At 41.4% G+C, this 15090-nt stretch overlaps 1 protein-coding gene across 1 annotated transcript in view; it reads left to right on the forward strand.

Annotated features, from left to right (window-relative positions):
• Window positions 1-13574, forward strand: part of LOC121275361 (beta-klotho-like) — a 30435-nt gene extending 16861 nt beyond the window's left edge. Inside the window, exons 3-5 of the mRNA XM_041182880.1 lie at window positions 3477-3745; window positions 3918-5097; window positions 13243-13574. Of these exons, the coding sequence (XP_041038814.1) occupies window positions 3477-3745; window positions 3918-5097; window positions 13243-13574 (1781 nt within the window). The remainder of the gene's footprint in view (window positions 1-3476; window positions 3746-3917; window positions 5098-13242) is intronic.
• The last annotated feature ends 1516 nt before the right edge of the window (window positions 13575-15090 follow it).

The following is a 15090-nucleotide window of genomic DNA, read 5'->3' on the forward strand; positions in this document are numbered from 1 at the left end:
CCTCTGCTCTGGAGCATTGAGGGTGGAGGGTCACTGAATTTACTTGGGTACATAAGAAAACATAAGCAATAGGAGCAGGAGTAGGTCATTGGTCTTTCAAGCTTGCTCTGCCATTATTATCATGGCTGATCTGAAAGTGGCCTTAACTCCATTTTCCAGCCTGCTCCCCCATAACCCTTGACTCCCTTGTCAATCAAAAATCAGTCTAATTCAGCCTTGAATATATTCAATGACCCAGCCTTCACCGCTCGCAGGGGAAGAAACTTCCAAATACTAACAACCCTCTCAGAGAAGAAATTCCTCCTCATCTTCGTCTTAAATGGGAGATCACTTATTTTGAAACTGTGCCTCCAAGTTCCAGATATCCACACAAGGAGAAACATCCTCTCAGCATTAACCCTGTCAAGCCCCCTGAACATCTTATATGTTTTAATAAGGTCATCTGTCATTCTTCTAAACCCTATTGAATATAGGCCCAACCTACTCAACCCTTCCTCATAAGACAAACCTCTCATACCAGGAATCAGCTTAGTGAACCTTCTCTGAACTGCTTTAGTGCAAGTATATCCTTCCTAAAGTAAGGTGACCAAAACTCTACACTGTACTCCAAATGTGTTCTCACCAATGCCAGAACAATTGCAGCTAGACTTCCTCACTTTCATATTGCACCCCCTTGCAAGAAAGGCCAACATTCCATTCACTTTCCGAATACTTGCTGTTCCTGCATGCTGACTTTTTCTGATTCATGTACAAGGAAACCTAGATCCCTCTGTACTGCAGCATTCTGCCATCTCCCTCCATTTAAATAATATTCTGCTTTTCTATTATTCTTGCCAAATTGGACAACTTCACATTTTTCCACATTAAACTCCATTTGCCCGCTCCATCTATCTACATCCCTTTGCAGACTCCATATCCTCCTCGCTATTCGTTTTCCGACCTATCTTCGTATCATCAGCAAATTTGGCTACAATATAGTCCAATCCCTTCATCCAAGTCACTAATATAGATTCTAAGTAGTTGAGGCCCCAGTACCGATTCCTGTGGCACTCCACTAGTTAGTTTGCCATCCTGGAAATGACCCATTTATCCTGACTGTCTATTTCCTGTTAGCTAGTCCTCTATCCATACTAAGATATCATGCCCAACACCATAAGCTCTTGTATGGTGACCTTTTATCTGGCACCTTATTGAATGTCTTTGAGAAAACCAAATACATTACTCTACAGGTTCCTCTTCATCCACCCTGCTTGTTACATCCTCAAAGAATTCTAATAAATTTGTCAAACATAATATTCCTTTCACAAAACCATGTTGACTCTGGCTGACGGTATTATGATTTTCTACCTCTTTGATAATGGATTCTAGCATTTTCCCAATGACAGACATTAAGCTGGCTGAAAGTCAGTCTCCGGCTTTGTGTCTCCCTCCTTCTTGAACAGAGGTGTTACATTTGCGGCATTCCAATCTGCAGGGACCTTTCCAGAATCTAGGAAATTGTGGAAGATTACAAGCAATGCATCCACTATCTCTCTACCACTTCTTTTAAGACCCTAGGATGCAGGTCATCAGGCCCATCCTTTAGTCCCAGTAGTATTCCTATATAGTGGGCACAAATGCCAATGTGGGCACATCATCCAGAGGAGGGTGGAGTAAATGTGGTACTGCATGACCCCAGCACCTATTGCACCCATAAGTGCTGGCAAACAGGTAAATCAGTTGCTTTGATAGTGGGGTTGACCTGAAGGATTTCAAGGGCAGAACCCAATTGGCTCCAGTTCCACACCTTTAGCTGAACAGCCCTGGTTCATCCAATGTTGAGGTGTCTCGCTGGTAGGGGGGCTGAGATCGAGGAAACTTCAGTCATGGGAATTCCCTCTCCTTGGACCCGTCATCTCTGACATCATGCACAATGTTTAGGAAACAGATTCTGTCAATCCCAAATCCCATCGGAAATTCTGGGCTGCTGTCTGCATTTCCTGGTTCCCATCTGATTTTCCTGAGGCTGCGCAGACTCCCAACCAACTTATGTTGAGATACAACTCTGGTGCTACATGAATTCATCCTAATATCCCCTTCTTTTGATGAGTCCCATTTCCCTCTTTGAATGCCATCCATTTCCCTCTCCTTTCATTATCAATTTTCTCTTTCCCTCCCTGCTTCTTTTTCTCCATTTACTGCTACCCACTCTGTCTATCACCCACTCCCCACTCTCATTATCACTCACTATCATCAGCTGCCCACTCTCATTATCACTCATTCACTATTACCCAATCCCACTATCAATCGCTATCACCCATGCTCCACTCTCACTATCACGCACTCCCCACTCCCACTATCACTCACTCACTATCACCCATTCCACGCTTCTAATTCTATCATCTACACTTTTACAGTTTCCCACACTAGCGATCATCCAATTCCCACTTTCTCTACCGTCCACTGCTTACTCAGATTTTAATGTGAACTGTTCCAGTCAACAAAGGAAATAGGTGGAAGTTGGAAGCTTTTCTGAGCAGCAGAAAATTGGAGCTTCAGTAACTCTGTTGCACCTCTTAAAATGAGCACAATTAAAGATTCTTCAGGAATAAAATGTGATAAAATAAAAGCCGTGATTGTCCCCTGTTGCTCCTCAGTGGCTTAACTGATTACAGCTGCGGGGAGAGGAGTCATTCAGACTGGGAATATCTCGGATGGTAGATGGGATCCTACAGCTGATCTCAGTGCCTCTGGGTTAGGAAGTGAAGATTGGCCAATGTCCCAGTCCTGTACATTAACTGGCTGCAACAAGTGCATATATTTAAGTTCTATAAGACCATAAGATGTAGGAGCAGAAGTAGGCCATTCAGCCCATCGAGTCTGCTCTGCCATTCAATGAGATCATGGCTGATCTGGTAACCCTCAACTCCACTTTCCTGCCTTTTCCCCATAACCCTTAATTCCCTTACTGATTAAAAATCTGTCTATCTCAGCCTTGAATATAATTAACGACTCAGCCTCCACAGCCCTCTGCGGTAAAGAATTCCACCCTCTGAGAGAAGAAATTCCTCCTCATCTCTGTTTTAAATGGGTGACCCCTTACTCTGAGATTATGCCCCCTGGTCTTAGGCTCTCCCATAAGGGGAAAACAACCTCTCAGCTGGATGAGGGCAGGATCATGTTCAGTTGGATTGCATCCTGTGGTTGAATAGTTTACCAACACTTACTATCACACATGAATAGATTCCATTTGTACAAGGTACCAGAGGATGCCTGATACTCCCCAGAAGAGAATCAATACTTTAAACTTGGGCAGAAAATGAGAAAAAAAATAGAAGCAAAATAGAAAACTGCCCTTTCACGCGCTTGTGCGGAATGAAAGCTGGTTAATGTGAGACAAATAGACAATAATGTGACAAAAAAGGCTTATATATAAAAAAGTCAATATCTCCTAATGCCTTTTGATCATTAATTTGTTCTGTTTTCATTCTGGCTAGCTATCCGTTTTGATGGAGTCAACGTGTTTGGATACACTGCCTGGTCTCTGCTGGATGGCTTTGAATGGCAGTTTAACTATAGTATTAGAAGGGGTTTGTTTTATGTGGATTTCAGCAGTAAGAACAAGTCCAGGATTGCAAAATCCTCTGCATTCTTCTATAAACAGATTATAGAACAAAATGGTTTTCCGGTAACTGAGATTAGCCAGACGGTGAATGGGCAGTTTCCTTGTAACTTCTCCTGGGGAATTGCTGAAACAGTGCTGCAGGTAAGACATCTCTGTCTGAATTACATGGATCATTTTCAACTTCAAGTTGCATGGCATGGATCCTTTCTCATTGAAATTTTGAAATCAGAAAATTACACATTTGTTAGCTACAATGTAAAAGTAGTACACCCAAAACTGGAAGCCTCCTTCTTACTTTTTTCTTTGGTTTCAGGTAAACAATGTGTTTTTGTCTCCTGAATTTGTTGACAACAATCTTTACATTTGGAACTGTAGTGGAGATCAGAAACTATACAAAGTCAATGGAATGACTATGTCGCCTCGTCCACTTAAATGCACTGATTTCAGCAACTTCAAGCAACATGTAGCATTGGTGAGGAAGATGAATGTGACTCACTACAGCTTCGCCTTCAGGTGGACCCAGATCCTACCCCATGTCGGTCTGTCCAGTGTAAACAGAAACATTCTAATTTATTACCGATGTATTATCAGCGAATTGTTAAAACTAAATATTGCCAGCACCATCACTTTGTACCACCCAACATCCAGTGATATTGACTTACCTGCACTACTGCTGAAGAAGGGAGGGTGGCTCAGTAGACAGACTGCTGTTGCTTTCAATGAATACGCAAAATTATGCTTTCAAGAATTTGGTGATTTGGTCAAATTGTGGCTTACTATGAATGAACCAAACATAAATGTTCAGAGAAGTCCCGACACCTACAGGGCAGCACATAATATGATCATTGCTCATGCCTTGGCCTGGCATACTTATAATAGAGACTACAGAAATAAGTACCATGGTCTTGTGTCTCTGACACTGCGTGCTGACTGGGCAGAACAAGCAAATCCCTTCCTGGAATCCGACAAGAGAGCTGCTGAGAGGCTCCTGCAATTCCAAATAGCCTGGTTTGCAGATGCCATTTTCAAGACTGGAGATTATCCACATAAGATGAGGGAATATATCCACTGTAAAAATAAAAAAGGTCTCTCCAGTTCCTTCTTACCATATTTCACTAAGGAAGAAAGACAGATGATTAAAGGAACTGCTGATTTCTTTGCTATCAGTCACTTTACCACAAGGCTCATCTTGCACAAACCCAAAAATGGAACCAAGTATGAAATGGATCATGATGGGAGTTTGCTGAGAGATGTAACATTGCTGACATTCCCATCCCCCTCCCATTCCTTCTTTCCTTTTCTCTCTCACCGCCAAACTCATTCTGAGATGGCAGTTGCACCATGGGGGATACGTAAAGTCCTGCAGTGGATCAAATCTCGCTATGGAAATATGGACATTTATATCATGGCAAATGGAGTTTGGGACATTTCTACCATCAGTGATGAACTTCGAATATATTATCATAAAAATTATATTAATGAGGTTTTGAAAGGTGAGTCTTAGTATTTATATACATAGGAGAAATATAATGAATACTTGTGACACCTGGTTTATATCTCATTGGCAGCTGACATGATAACTCACAACGGACAAAGTTTATCCTATTTATGCCAATAGTTAAAAATTAGATTAAATAAAGTAGATATTCAGAGCGTCCCCAGTAGCTTGGTTCCTGGAGTGGTCCAAGCCATGTAACCCAGGGCACTCTGAAGTCAACTGAACTCATCTATGATTGGCTTCAGCTAGCAGGGGTAAAGACCAGCCAGAGATCCTATTCATGATTGTATCCAGGACTCCTGCTAGAAAACATGAATATCTGGATATTGGGTGATGATGAGCTCAGCTGTGACGTTCCTTATGGTTAATACAGAATGAATCCACATTTGATAAAGTATGGAGGATATCATATTCTTGGTATTGTTTGACAAATACAAAACATATAATGAGTCTGTAGATCAAGGTATGTAAAACAGGAACTTTATTTGAACACATCTTACTGTTATCTTCCACAAGGCTGCATGAGAGAGAACCATATGATGTTGCATTACTTCCTGTGGGGATATACACAGTATCTGATCAGTGTATTAAATAGTAAGAATTAACCCATTACTCTACATCTTACCCAAGTCTCTGATTCCCATTTCTATATTGCAAAGTGTTATGACACAGCAGTTGGTAAAGGTTGAGTTATTTAAAATTGTAGAGGAAAACTTTAAACAACTGTCATAACCTATATTTTCAATTGTTGTGTTTGAGATGCAGCTCTGAGTTTGGAAATGAACCCACCAAGCCTCCAGAGGTTTTTTTATATAAATTAAACTAAATAAAAAATTAAGCACATACATGCCTACAAATTACTACCATAATAACTTTTAAACAAATCCCAAAATTAATCACTCCCAGGTAATCTTCCCCAAGGCAACAATAACCCATAGAATTAAACAGACACCAGGCAAAGCACATTTTATCTTACAAATTCAAAATGAGGTCCCTTTCAATTTGTTCCTTCACAGACACAGTGGTAAGCTTACAGGCTTAGATCTTACATGCTTCTAATTTCCACACACAAAACTCTTCCGTATACACCTAACCTTCCCTTTGAATGTAAATTCTCATTGTATCACCAGGCCCATTGAACTCCACCTCTTCTAACAATAAAACCCCTTTCATAGCATTAATTTTATTAGTAATCTAAACATATTGCTTGGTGTTTCCTAGCTAGGTGCAAGATTTCACCCCCAGTCTTTGAATGGTTTATTCAATAAAATGCAAATGTCCCCTTTACGTTACTGTTTAACATCTCAAAACTATTATACATCAAAGCACTCAGGCTATCTGGCTTTAATCCAATTAAGACATATACACACACCCACAGACACAGACCTACTATAAGTCCAATTTAAAATAATTTCCAATAACGTTATACACATTAGTACCTTCATGACACAAAGATCAAACAAACAACAATGTTGAACTCTGGTGTTGCAGTCTCGTGTGTTTCTTCTCTTATGTCTGCTTATTTCCTTCCTTCTTCTTATAAAGACAATGGCTGTTGTGGTTTCACAAGTCCACCAGAATGGATCTCTTCTCTGGAGGGGCTGGGGGATTTTTGAATAGCTCAGAAATGTAAGTTGGATGTCATTGTTCTTCTTTAGCAATGTGTTCACAGTATGCACTCATCTTTCAGTTTCACCATTGGCTTGAGGTATCTTGGTGAGCTAGTAGTATGGACAAATCCATACAATGCTGTGAACTCTTTAAAGTATTCATTGGCAATCTGTGGTCCATTGTCTGAGATTACAAGTCTGGGATTCCATGTGTTGCAAGTATCTCCTTCAGCGATGTAATTACTGCTTCAGAAATATGACCCTGTAGTTGTTTGACTTCCATCCAGCTGGAGCAGCAGTCTACTGTGATCATGAACATCTTACCTTTGTGTTCGAAGAGTCCATCCCAAGATGTTCCCTTGACACAGTACTCTCCGACCTGAACACACTCTTCATCAGAATTCTGTGCATCTCTGATTTCATTCATTGGCTGAGTTGTTGCTGGTAGAGTTGTGACTGTTGTCAATGTAAATACTTCTACCTCTTCAACAAGGGCTACATCACTTTGTTAGTGCCTTGCCACTGGGATTTGTGACAAAGCATCTGTTGTATTCTGCTGCTTTCCCGAAACATACTCTTGGGTCTTGATGGAAAAGAAGATGGCATCAATGCTTCTCTTGTCTCCTAATGATGAATAGCACAAGTAATAGTTTGATATCATCTCATCCAATGATTTTGAGATGGAAATCTTGCTCTGGCTTGGCATTTTGTGATTCCCAAATGTCCTAGGTGCAATTGTTGTAGTATGTCAAGTCTCAGAACTCTCAGAAAGACCAATCTCTTGTCATGGATGAATAAATCATCAACCATACTGGGGTGTCCTCCCTGTTCATGGTACACTCTGAAAATGGGATTGTGTGGCATGTATGCTGGCATCCTTGACACAGTACTCTCCGACCTGAACACACTCTTCATCAGAATTCTGTGCATCTCTGATTTCATTCATTGGCTGAGTTGTTGCTGGTAGAGTTGTGACTGTTGTCAATGTAAATACTTCTACCTCTTCAACAAGGGCTACATCACTTTGTTAGTGCCTTGCCACTGGGATTTGTGACAAAGCATCTGTTGTATTCTGCTGCTTTCCCGAAACATACTCCATCTTTGCATCAAACCTCATCATCCTCTTTCTGAATCATTGTACTCTTGGAGGCATTTTTACTAACTCCTTAGAATTTAAGACTGTCACTAAGGGTTTGTGGTCTGTCTCTCTCTTGGAGTGGAGACTAAGAACATAACCTGCAAACTTCTCGCAAGCCTACATAACAGCTAGCACTTATTTCTCTATCACTGCAAATCTCTGTTCAGTCTCTGTCAGTGAATGGGATGCATAGTAAACTGGTCTGCATTTCCCATCTGTCTGTATCTGAAAGAATACAGTTCCCAGTCCTGTAGAAGGTGTATCTGTAGCAATGACAGTGGGTAGCTCTGGGGTATAGAGAGCTGAAATATTAGGTGATACCAACATCTCTTTGATCTTCTCATAATAGTTCTGTTGTACTTTCTTCCAGCATCATGTTGGAAGTTCCCCTCCAAGCCACTCACCATCCTGATTTGGAAATATATCGCTGTTCCTTCACTGTCGCTGGGTCAAAATCCTGGAGTTCCCTTCCTAATAGCACTGTGGGTGTACCTACACCACATGGACTGCAGCAGTTCAAGAAGGCAGCTCATTACCACCTTCTCAAGGGCAATTAGGGATGGGCAATAAAAGCTGGCCCAGACAGCAACACCCACATCCCATGAATGAATAAAAATAAAGTGTTGTCTTGTTGGTGTGGTGGCTCATTGAAAACAGCTAGATTGGGCAGTAGCTTTCTGACTTGGTTTACCATAACCATGAATCTCTGGAGCTCATTCTGAGGAGCTGAAAGCTCTTTGATTGCTCTTGTCTTCTGTGGATCAACTCCGACACCAGATGCATCCACAATATGCCCAAGGAAGCTCAGTTTTCTCTAGGTGTTGCGGCACAGCTTGCACCCTAGTGTAATGTTCTGTCTGATAGATCTATAAAACAGGACATCATCCATGTGACATATAACTCCACCAGCTCTCGAGGATACTTGACATGGTCCTCGGGAGAGTTCTGATGCTGATGTAATGCCAAAGGATAGTTTGTTGAAACAAAACTTCCCAAACAGAGGAATGATGGTTGTGAACAACTTAGACTGTTCATCAAGGGGTAGTTGCTAATAACCACTATTTGCATCTAGCTTTCCCAATTTAGCTGAGCTCTCATCCACAGACAACAGAAGATAAACTTCGTGTTAAACTGCTTTGTTCAGCTGTGTAAGTATTCTCATAGATCCATTGGATTTTTGCATCAGGACCATCCTTGAGCACCAGTTTATTGGTTCTGTCAATGAAATAATCCCCCGCTTTAAAATAGTGTCATTTCCTTCTTTACTTTTGGCAAGACTGGATGAGGAACCTTTCTGGGTGTTAAAATAGGCACACTTGCTTTACTTCTGAACGTAGAGTTATGTGGTATGCAGGCTTTAGCTTTTCTAGTCCTGTGAACAGCAGTGGGAATTCAGCTCTGAAGTTTTGGGACTGATCTTCTTGGTTTTTCAGTTTCCCTCCTCTGCAAATTAGATGCAAGTCAGTACAGGATTTCCTGCTCAAGAGTTAGCAACTCTGATTCTGAATCACGTACACTGTTTCCTTGAATGGACAGTTGCGCTCAATTCTCCTGTGAGCCTGAGATCTATCCCTCCCAGCCCATATAGGTTTTTGCATGATGGCTGAAGAGAGTTTCTCTACAACCAAAGTTCAGCTTCAGTAAGAACCAAATCTGCTACATTTGTATCTAACTTAAAGCACATCTTGTTTCCCTCTATAGGATATCAGCACTCTAATAGCTTCCGCTTGATCCCTGGATGTCTCCAAGGAAAGGCACCTCAATAAAATGGATATCATCTACTTTATGGATCTTGCTACCTTTTGAAGACTTGCCTTTGTGTTTATTGTGTGTGTAACAGGAAGGCTTCTTGCCACAGCACAGAACCTGGAGGTGATCAATCTTTCTGCATAAATGGCATTCAGTCTCTTTAGCAGGGCAGTTTTCATGCCTGTGTTTTTCCCTGCCACACCAATAAGTTAATCTGCTGATGGACCCTCTTCCTTTCTCCCCTAATTTTTTACAACAGCTTCTCTGTTTTTAAATTTGACATACTCTACTGAGTCAGCTGCTTTTGAGATAGGGCTCCCCCGCCACCTCAAATCACAGCTCAATTTTGCTTCCTGACCTCAGCTTGTTGCTCAATTGGATTGCCTTTGCTAAAGTTAGATCATCTTTGACTGCAAGTGGCCAGACAAGGCATCATCCAACACTCCCACAACAATTCTGTCTCTGATCAGCTCATCTTTTAAGGTGCTATACCCACAGTTCTCTGCAAGTCTATACAGATTGTTTATAAATGCATCAATACTTTCCTCATGTTGTTGAGTATGTTTGTTACATTTAGCCTGCTCAGCAATGTATTCTTTCTCAGATTGAAGTATGTATCAAGAGCTTTGATTACTTCATTATACGTGCCTTTTTCCTTATTGATACCCTGCCTAATGAGGATATCATCTGTGCAGCCACCTATCACATATAACAGCATACTGATCTGCTCATGGCTTACCTTCACAATGAGGCTGAATAAGATTTGATATCTCGCAAACCTCTGATACCAATTCAGCCATGCATCTGCTTGGTTGGGGCCTGTGACTTTCTAGAAGTTTTCTTGTAATGGTGGAGAATTTTTCACAGCTGTTCTTTCATGCGCTGCCACCTCATGATATTCTTGGTATTGTCCAATTAATACAGAACATATAATGAGTCTGCAGAGGTATGTAAAACAGGAGCTTTATTTGAACATATCTTACTGTTGGCTACATCTTACATGAGGCTAAATGAGAGAAAGAATCATGTGATGTTGCATCACTTCCTGTGATGTACACAATATCTGATTAACATATTAAACAGTTAGAGTTAACTCATTGCAGAACAGAGGGCAGTGGTCACATACAGAACTATACACAGCAAGAACTGGGAGAGTGGAAAAAAAGGGAAAAACGCGGGAAAAGTAATTGTATAAAGTGAAATCATTCAGGTAGATGTAGAAAATTTGAGGTTAATGGTTCAATGTACTGCTCCATGTTTGGTTTCAGTGTAGCTGAGCTGGTGCAAATGATAAGTCATCTATTGCTTGTGCAATCTGAGTTTAAAATACTTAGATTTTGATTTTCTCCTCAAATTAATTTTCAAAGAAAAAATTTGTTCCATAATTACAAAGTGAGTATATCACAGTAACTGATGGTGTGGCATTGAACCACACAGAGGAGGTAGATCCTACAGCCCATCCTTGATCTATGCTGAGTCAATAAGCAGAGGAGGGAAAACTAGGGCAGAATTCACTTTCCTAATTATTAGCTATTAATTCCCACAGGAAGCAACCATGTTTGGAGAGTGAATGAAGGCGTGGGCTCTGAAGTAATTCCCCCTCCCTCCATGATAAAATGATGGGTTGACTTGCGCTGCAGAGAATTTTATTCAGTCTTCAGAACAATGATTGTCAGCAGGCTGCAAAGACCATCACTACCAAGTCCAATCCTGTCCTCGCCTGAAGTCCACACTAACACTTTTCTCCAGAATTGGTCACTGGATGACAATCAGGAGTTGAAGCCATGCTTGATTTTCTGTTCTGATGATGCTACCTTCAAAAACAGTTCCTCTGACATGTCCTCCTTCTTCCTTAACCGAGGTTTTCCACCCGCGGTCGTTGACAGGGCCCTCAACCGTGTCCGGCCCATCTCCCGTGCATCCGCCCTCACGCCTTCTCCTCCCTCCCAGAAACATGCTAGGGTCCCCCTTGTCCTCACTTATCACCCCATCAGCCTCCGCATTCAAAGGATCATCCTCCGCCATTTCCGCCAACTCCAGCATGATGCCACCACCAAACACATCTTCCCTTCACCCCCCCAACCGGCAGCATTCCGTAGGGATCGTTCCCTCCGGGACACCCTGGTCCACTCCTCCATCACCCCCTACACCTCAACCCCCACCTACGGCACCGCCTCATGCAAAGTCAAAAGATGCAACACCTGCCCCTTCACTTCCTCTCTCCTCACCGTCCAAGGGCCCAAACACTCCTTTCAAGTGAAGCAGCCTTTCACTTGCATTTCCCCCAACTTAGTCTACTGCATTCATTGTTCCCAATGCAGGCTCCTCTACATTGGAGAGACCAAATGCAAACTGGGCGACCGCTTTGCAGAACCCCTTCGGTCTGTCTGCAAGAATGACCCAAACCTCTGTCGCTTGCCATTTTAACACTCCACCCTGCTCTCTTGCCCACATGTCTGTCCTTGGCTTGCTACATTGTTCCAGTGAAGCTCAACGCAAACTGGAGGAACTGCACCTCAATCCGACTAGGCACTTTACAGCCTTCCGGACTGAATATTGAATTCAACAACTTTAGCTCTTGAACTTTCTCCTCCATCCCCATCCCCTTTCTGTTTCTTCCCCATCCCTTTTATTTTTGTTTTTTCCAATAAGTTATATAGATTTTTTCCCACCTATCTCCATTATTTTTAAATCTATACCTTTTATGCCCTATTAGTCTTATTCCCCCCCACCTCCATTAGAGCTGTACCTTGTGTGACCTGCCATCCATTCTTAATTAGCACATTCGTTTAGATAATATCACCACCTTCAACATCTCTTTATTCTTTTGTCTGTGTCATCTTTTGATTATCTGCTCCTATCACTGCTTGCTTGTCCCTACAACCACAAGCACCCCCCCACTTCTCTCCCCCCACCCCCCCCACCCCCCACCACCCCCCCCTCTCTCTCCCCCCCACCACCACCCCCCCCCCCCCCCCCCCGACCACCCCCCCGCCCCCCCCGACCTTAAAGCAGCTTATATTTCACCCCTCTCCTAATTTTACTCAGTTCTGTTGAAGGGTCATGAGGACTCGAAACATCAGCTTTTTTCTTCTCTGCCAATGCTGCCAGACTTGCTGAGTTATTCCAGGTAATTCTGTTTTTGTTCTTGATTTTCTTACCCTGACTCAGGGACTTTGAGGCTGATCCCAGTTTCCACCACTGGTCTTACTGGGATCAACAAACCCAATGCTGACTAGGAGTCAAACCTGAGCTTTCCTGGTCTCCATGGCTCAGTATCACACAAAGCACGGCATTTACCAACAAGCTACAATGATAGCAGAAATGGAGTTTTAAATAAACTTTGTTAATATCTTCCTCATACATTGATTTCCAAATCTTGTCCAACTTTTGGTGGGGAGTAGAGAAGATGGGAGCCCTTCTGTCTGAAGGTGAAGGTAGAAAGGAAGAAGCGGAAGGCAAGTCAACCTAGTACTACATTTGAAAACTCTGTAGAGCCTGTTACAGACTGGTGTTAATAGAAAGCTGCAGCACTGAGCTACCCATGCTATCAGGGAATAATGTATGTTGGAGAGAAAAATAATTTTGAAATGTGAGAATATAACTTACTTTTTAAGAAATAAATATTCATTTCTGTCCACAGCACACCTACTAGACCAAGTCAATGTCAGAGGCTACTATGCCTTGAAGTTAAAGGATACAAATACAAATGAGCTGTCATTGAGATTGCTCAATGTTTCTGAGCCAAAGACTTCAGTAGAGTTTTACGATAAACTTATCAGTGCCAATGGTTTTCCTTTAGGATTGTCAAGAAAACATTGTCCCATGGATGACAAACCAAGGCACTGCCCCATGTGTGTACTTATAAAAGAGGAAAAAATATTTATATTCTTTGGATTCTGTCTTCTGCTCACCACTGCACTGCTCACTGCAATCATTTTCATACATAAGAAAAAGCAAAGAAAACCATACTGAGTCAAATACCTACAGCTTCACAAAGGGCTGCTTGAAGTCTTGATGCTCCAGCTCATATCATTGTGTGCAAGGCCTGTACATTTAGCTGCTTAGACGCCATTTTTCATTACCAGATTTCCAATGCAAACAAAGGGAAATTACATCATTGACACATATTTTCATAAAGAAAAGACCAGATTAAAAGATAAAGGAATGTGATTTACCAATGTCAGTTGGTAGATTTCAGTTTTGTTTTGTTTCTGAGGTCAATGGGACATGAATGGCTGTTATATTCATATGAAGCAAACATCATAACTATATTAGATGATCAGAAGACAAGCGAAGATCATCTGATTTATCCAGCCCAGCAGTTGAGACAGCTGAAGGCTCAGCTTCATCCTAAATTATATGAGATTCACTTGTAGAGCTGGTTGTCTTCTGAACTCATTCACCTTACTTTGGAGAATTGTTAGTTTTTTTCCAGATCTTTGAGGTGGAATGCCAGTAAGAAACACATATTAGTACATTTTCTTTTGTGTGTGAAGTTAAAGAGAAATTATTTTATTGGATTGATTCCTTCAATCAATAGGAATATTTTTACATACATGTGTACTTGGCTTTTACATCTTTATATCAGATTTTTCTGTATCCATAGAATGTAATTTTTTAAAACTTGTATACTATATTGTGCCTGATATATTTCTCATATAAAGTAACATAATTTATTATATTATTAAAAGTTCAGTGTAATATGTACATTATCATTGTTTTTTACTTTATGTTTTTGATATCTTCCTTAATCTTTTTTAAGTCCATTTTCCCTCCTTTCCTAAAGGGATGTAGTTCCATGGCCACTCTTACCTTACCTAAGAGACTATTTGGTCTGTTTCTAGTTAGCTAATCACAGCCCAGGTAAGAATGCACATGCTACAGTTGGTCTCAACATCTCTCAGCCAAGGAAAGTGCAATATGAGCCAGTTTCTGCTCATGATCATGTGAGGAGAGAAAGGGACTTGGCTGTGATGCTCTACATGGGGAATAGCCGGCCATCACTGACTTTGTAGGATCATTCATTGAGAATGGCCATATTACTTGTGGATACTAAAAACGTATATTTCAAAAAATATTCTTGCAAAGAAAAGAATTTGCATTCTTACTGCTCATTAAGAACACTTAAAGCTGCACTATACAGCAACTTCCTATACCTTCTGCCTCAAAAAAATTAAGAAAGAAAAATTTAAGAAGAGTTGCATTTTATTTTATTTCTTCCAAGGATGTGGACATCACTGGTAAGGCCAGCATTGGTGATCCACCCAGATAATCTACACCCCTTGTGAATTAGCTGAAGATAGTTGGGTCTAGGACGCTGCCCTGAGGAATTCCTAAAGTGATGTTCTGGGGCTAAGATGATTGGCCTCCAGCAATCACAATGCTGCTTCTTTGTGCCAGGTATGACACCAATGTCTGGAGAGCATTGACTTCAGTTTTACTAGAGCTTCTTGGTGCCACACTTACTCGAGTGCTGTCTGGGTGTCAG

This window comes from Carcharodon carcharias, chromosome 1 (genome assembly GCF_017639515.1).
Source record: "Carcharodon carcharias isolate sCarCar2 chromosome 1, sCarCar2.pri, whole genome shotgun sequence".
Taxonomy (NCBI): Eukaryota; Metazoa; Chordata; class Chondrichthyes; order Lamniformes; family Lamnidae; genus Carcharodon; species Carcharodon carcharias.